This window comes from Austrofundulus limnaeus, unplaced genomic scaffold (genome assembly GCF_001266775.1).
Source record: "Austrofundulus limnaeus strain Quisiro unplaced genomic scaffold, Austrofundulus_limnaeus-1.0 Scaffold37, whole genome shotgun sequence".
Taxonomy (NCBI): domain Eukaryota; kingdom Metazoa; phylum Chordata; class Actinopteri; order Cyprinodontiformes; family Rivulidae; genus Austrofundulus; species Austrofundulus limnaeus.
The window spans coordinates 1,459,367-1,465,431 of record NW_013952439.1 but is presented as its reverse complement, the minus strand read 5'-3'; the positions used below and the strand labels follow the sequence as shown (position 1 = coordinate 1,465,431).

At 40.2% G+C, this 6,065-nt stretch overlaps 1 protein-coding gene across 1 annotated transcript; it reads left to right on the top strand.

Annotated features, from left to right (window-relative positions):
• Positions 1–642: 642 nt before the first annotated feature.
• kcnk12l (potassium channel, subfamily K, member 12 like) lies at positions 643–2,603 on the top strand. The gene is made up of 3 exons (XM_014006620.1): positions 643–748; positions 955–1,470; positions 1,588–2,603. Exons 2-3 carry the CDS (start codon positions 1,122–1,124, stop codon positions 2,586–2,588), a joined length of 1,350 nt encoding a protein of 449 aa, XP_013862074.1. The 5' UTR covers positions 643–748; positions 955–1,121; the 3' UTR covers positions 2,589–2,603.
• Positions 2,604–6,065: the final 3,462 nt, after the last annotated feature.

Sequence of the window (6,065 nt, the reverse complement as noted above, 5' to 3'; positions counted from 1 at the left end):
ATATATATATATATCATCATCATCAAGGGTTTTGTAAATGCAAGTTTCTGTGAGTCAAAGCAGATGGATTGAGTTGTCCACACCTGCCTGCTGCTGTCGTTCAACCATCAGTCGGCTGGCGAGAGGAACCTGTGCCCTTACCTGGAGCGCCAGACAAGATTAAAGGGATGAACAGACAGAAAAAACTGATAGTCACACTCTGTAAATCCTCCCACACAGTCTGCAGGAACAACAAAAAGCTCTTGGTGGCTCTGAAACGACCTCACAGTGATGATAAAGACAAACAAGGGAAATAACATATTTGGCTGAACCGCTGAGCTTCTGTTTACATTACAACATTATTTATCTTTGAGAAACATTAGTATGAAATGATTATACTTCATCAGGGAAATCAACATTTGCTTGTGCTTAATAGATGCAAAAGCTGATTTAATTACCTGTTATTTTGGGTGACTTTTTAATTAGATGTGATTTTTTTTGTGGGAAATAGAGTTTGAGAGAAAAAAAAACAAGATAATATTTAAATAAAGAGAGGACTGGACCAATCAGGGTGCGTTCAAGAGAGGAGGAGGAGGGTTCACAGGAGATGATGATGTCAGTGTGCGATGTATGAAACATCAGWCAGACTCTCAGTTTACACACACACACACACAAAACACAAGAAGCTTCCTCTTGTCATTGTTCAGCAGATCCTGAATTGAGCTCACAGAAGCCAGCAGCGTTCAGGGAGTGGACCGTCAGCGGTCAGGTATGGGTTGGGTATCATAGATARTGTCTTACTTTTTTTGTTGTTGTTGTTGTTCAAGTATGATTTACTGATTCAGACAAAGTGTGGCCTGTTTTCAGTCAAATGTTTAAATGGTAAATTAAAAAAAATGAAACAAATAAGTTCAAAATGTCTAGATTTGACCAAAACCTGATATTAATACTTTTTTTTGTTTTGTTTCATTGCAGACTTTTACAACAGGTGATTACGTCCASGAGGCATTTAATCAGCCACATGCCTCACGCTGTCTGTAAAATCAAGTTGTATGGTGGGTGACACGTGCATCGTATAGAGTAGAGTAAGAGTGCGAGCTGAGAGAGCAGGTGCATGTTTCTGAAGCCGTGTTCCTGTGCTCATGGCTCGGAGGAGGGCTGCCGGCGGCTGCTGCAGCTGCCACAGGACACCCATGAACGAGGACAACGCTCGTTTCTGCCTGCTGGCCGGCCTCATCCTCCTCTACTTGCTGTGCGGCGCCGCCATCTTCTCTGCGCTGGAGCACCCGTCCGAGCTCCRGGCCCGCCTCCTCTGGAAGCAGCAGCTGAACAACTTCACCAGGCGGTACAGGGTCCAACAGGGCGCCCTGCACACTCTGCTGCGGCAGTATGAGGAGGCCAACGGAGCGGGGATCAGAGTAGACACGTTGAGGCCACGCTGGGATTTTTCCGGAGCGTTCTACTTTGTGGGAACCGTGGTTTCTACTATTGGTAGGTGCTTGTTTTCGATGACGTATACACAAATTCAATTTATTACGTATGCTGTGCCAACTCATCAACCAAGTTATTGTGAGCACTTGAGCTTTGATTTTGCGTTTCTTTCTCCAGGTTTTGGCATGACCACTCCAGCGACCATCGCAGGCAAAACATTCCTAATCTTCTATGGTCTCATCGGCTGTGCTGCTACCATCCTCTTCTTCAACCTCTTCCTGGAAAGGATCATCACGATGTTAGCTTACATCATGCGCTGGTGCCACGAGCGTCGGCTGAGGTGCGGTGGAGTCGGGGTGATGTCGAGCAGAGAGGAGTCATCTGGTGAAGAGGACAGCCTGGAGGGCTGGAAACCATCAGTGTATTATGTGATGTTGATCCTGGGAGTGGCATCTGTTGTTATTGCATGCAGCGCCTCCACCCTCTACAGCTCCATGGAGAACTGGAGCTATGTGGACTCTCTATACTTCTGCTTTGTGGCCTTCAGCACCATCGGTTTTGGGGACCTGGTGAGCAGTCAACGTGAGCGTTATGACTCTCAAGGGGCCTACCGGTTCGGAAACTGTCTTTTCATCCTAATGGGAGTGTGCTGTATCTATTCGCTTTTCAACGTCATTTCTATCATCATCAAGCAAACTCTCAACTGGATCCTGGGGAAGCTGGTCTGCTCCAGGCCACGGCGGCTCTGCTCCTGCTCTAAACAAGGCTGCCGGTGGCTCTGCTGCCCCTGCTTCCAGAGCAAAAGTCACAACCGGCGGCGTTTGACTGCGCGCCTCAGACCGAAACGCATAAAACGCAACGCGGTGCAGCCCGTCTCCTCCCACTGTCCTGCAGGCAGACGCCGGTACAATGACGGCTCTGTAGAGACGGTGTGCGACAGCGAGATGGAGGCGGCAGCTGAAGTGTACGACGGCCGCCGTCTGTCAGAGGAGATGATCTCTGTCAATGAGTTCATGGTGTCCAATAAAGTGTCTCTGGCTCTGCTGCAGAAGCAGCTGAGTGAAACTGCTCACCAGGGCCCACGGCAGAGCTACGGACATCAGAATGGTTTTTCTGGTGGGGTGGGGGCCTTGGCTATTATGAACAATCGGCTACAGGAAACCAGTGTGGATAGATAGCACCACATGATCTCAGTTCTGCAGCATGGCTGMAGTCATAAGGAAAAAGTCCACCCTCTTTCAGTTTTGTGACTTCMTGTATCAGGACATACTTAAAATGAYCTGGTTCATATCCTTGAGTACAAAAACTCATGACGAATTCCAACTTGTTGTTATTTAATAAACAAAAACAAAGCCTGAAATCTACCCTTGCTGCGCTGTACAATTTAAAGGGGTATTTTATAAACTCAGGTAATAAAATACACTTGATTAACTGATTTCTAAAGAAGTTAGAGTCCACCATTCTACAGAGAGAAATCATTTTCACAAGAGGAACACATTTATGACAATCATGCCAGGAGTGGGCATCCTAACAAATTCACCCCAAGGTCAGACTGTGCAATGCTCAGCTCTACAGAAGGCATCGATAGAATCTCAGTTAGCAGGTTGAAGGTCATTCGTCACAYAATGAAAAGGTTTATCATTCATCACAGGACAAAAGAAAGAAACTGAATATCTTCTTTTGGGGTTAGGATTACCCTTTGAAGAAAATCCATCCMTCCAGTTGTTTCTTCTTTCAGGGATGGGGGGAGCTGGTGTCCTTCTCTAGCAGTCACTGTGGGAGGGGCGGGGTACACCCCGAACAGGTCACAAGTCCATCTCAGGACCAGATAGAGACGAACAACTGTTCATATTCTCCCATGGACAATGTAGTTACGGGTTAACCTAAGATGCATGTTTATCCGTGGGAAGACATCAGATTACCTGGAGGAAACTCATGTGGAGAACATGCAAACTCTACCCAGAAAGGACCCAGTCTGGGAAGCAATCCTACAACCTTCTTGTGACAGATCCAACCACTGTTCAACAGGAGAAAATCTCTTTTTTCAAAGAACATGGCAGCATGGCTTCATAGGTTTGTACGTTTGCATCTAATTGAACCATAAAACGTTTAGAACAATAGACCAGAGTAGACATAATTACCCATAATGCACAGTATTTGGAGAAAACACAGTGTCAAACATGGAGGTGGAGAGATAATTTGGGCTTGTTTTGCAGGACCTTGTAAAAATTGATTCAAATACAAACTCCTCCATAGACCTAAGTATAGAGTCAATACATCTGTTTAACAACAGATGTAAATTTACAACAGAATGTCAAAATATAATAATTATATAATAATATATTATATTTGAATGATTTTGGAGCCGATTTTTATTATGTCCTGATACATGAAACTGTTGAACTGAAAGAGSCTGAACTTTCCTGCGTGTGCAGCACAACGTGGACTGTTTTTATCACAGTCAGCTTCAGTAGAAGATGTGTTCAGCACAGGTAACAGCAGACTTCCAGCTCTAGTCTCTGCAGAGCAAATGACTTCTTCATTTTGTTTTAAGAGCAGATGAAAAAAACCCAACAAAAATAAAAAGACGAATTCAGCTGGAAAGACTTTATCGCCACGGTAAGAAGGGGTCTCATGTCCTGAAGTGACTGACTCATACCAAAGCAATCAGACGAGAGAAGTGGTGAAGAACCTCTTGAAGGAGTCTGCTGATTTAAGAGAGCTGAGCCTCCTCAGGAGACAGGGTTTGTGTGTGAGGTCGGAGTTGATACTAGCGAATGCATAAACACAACATCTTCTGCCTTGTCCTAATTAACTAGTGTTGTCTATAAAATATTCAAAATGTCATTTTGTATTTAAACATAGCTCCTCAAACAAGCTACAGGTGCCCACAAGCATCAAGAAGGAGACGTTTTAATTTGCTGATTGCTCGCGAGGCGCCCATCTTGCTGCATCTTTACATGTAATTGAAATTCATAGTTACTCTAAGGAGAGGCAGAGCTTTCAGTGGAGACAATCTAATCAGACGTGACCTGTAGAGGACACTAATACTCCAATACGTGCTTTGTATGTAGTAGCTTTAGCACACACATGAAAAAAGATTTAAGTTTATATGAGAAAAAAAATATGTTGCATTACTGTTAGATAAATATATTCTTATAAGTAAAAGTAAACAATTCAAATACTGCAGGGGGTTGAAAAACAATCCAATATCTCTAATGTCATGCTGAGTGTCAAAAAAATTAAAAGTTACATTCAAGGTATCCATTATACATAACTTGTTGAAAAATAATCTCAGACATCAGTAATTTGAATTATGGAATGAAGACTTGCAACAATGAAATTATAAATATTTTYAAGGACATACAAGACATAAGGAACAAGGTTAGGATGTCATTTTAACCCAAAACTGGTGATACATAAGTTTCTATTTATTCTTTAAAAAAATATTCTAGATAAGAAGAATGTAGCGATGGAGAATTGCCCTGATATAGAAAAAAAAGTCATTTTTAAGGATATAAAAATGAAACATCACGTTTTAAAAATTTTGATTGCAGGAGTGTTAAATCATGACAATCTGCCACACATCTGAAAATTTAAAAGACCATCGTTTAAAAATTTTACACTTTACCGCTATTGTTTAGGAAAATTAAATTTTTCAAAACTTATCCAATTATGGCTAAAGATGYCATTTTGATATTTGTAGTCATTCATACATTTATGTCATTTTCACTGATTTCCTAACAAACAAAAACAATTGAACATAGAAATTGGTGTTTGAATAWATGTAACACTGGACTTCCATAAACTATTCATAACTAACTGAATGGGTTTTTTTTTTTAACTAGGATTATGCAAGAAGAGAAACAGATAACTCTGACTCATTTTATGTCATGTAACATTTATAAGACCTGTAAACAAAYGATTGAGCACTAAAAGCTTTTCTCTCACTTTTAAAGGAACAAAACCCTTTTTGTCTGCACAGTTGCCTGTTTTAAAACAACAAAGGCAAAATCTGAGTCACACAAATGTTTTTAGTTTAGATTTTAATTAAAGATTGCTTTTATCATGTAATGTTTTAACACAGAAAATTACTCACAAAAATTATATAACGATGCAGAAAAACAAGTCATGCAGGGTACAGATGCTGCTGTAGTTTATGTTTCATCATTCATAAAAAAATAAAATAAGGCAGCACAGAACTTAACTCAAAGAAAAAAATACATTTCACTGACAATTTAAAGAGTTTGGAAAATTAATTAATTTGCAGCAAGATTTGTGAAATGTCTAAGAACATAGAACTTAAATTTGTTATAATTTGATTTACTTAAAAAACATCGATTTTTACCAATTCTGGACAATTTTTAACTAAGTTGTTTTAACTCTGCATATGTAAAATATACAAAAGTAATTCTTTGACGGGAATTTAAACCTTTGTTTTTAAATTGTGAAATGTAATTTTTTTTTCTTCATGTGTAGAAGAAAATATTTGTTCAGTATTAAGTTGCCTGTYATGGAGCCCACGAGGGGACATCGAAGCATTTTTTAAATTTAGCTTTACCTCACAATACTTTAACGTTACCTCACAAAAGTTGTTTGACATTTTGTATTATGTACTTTATAGTCACAACAATATATATATATATATATATATA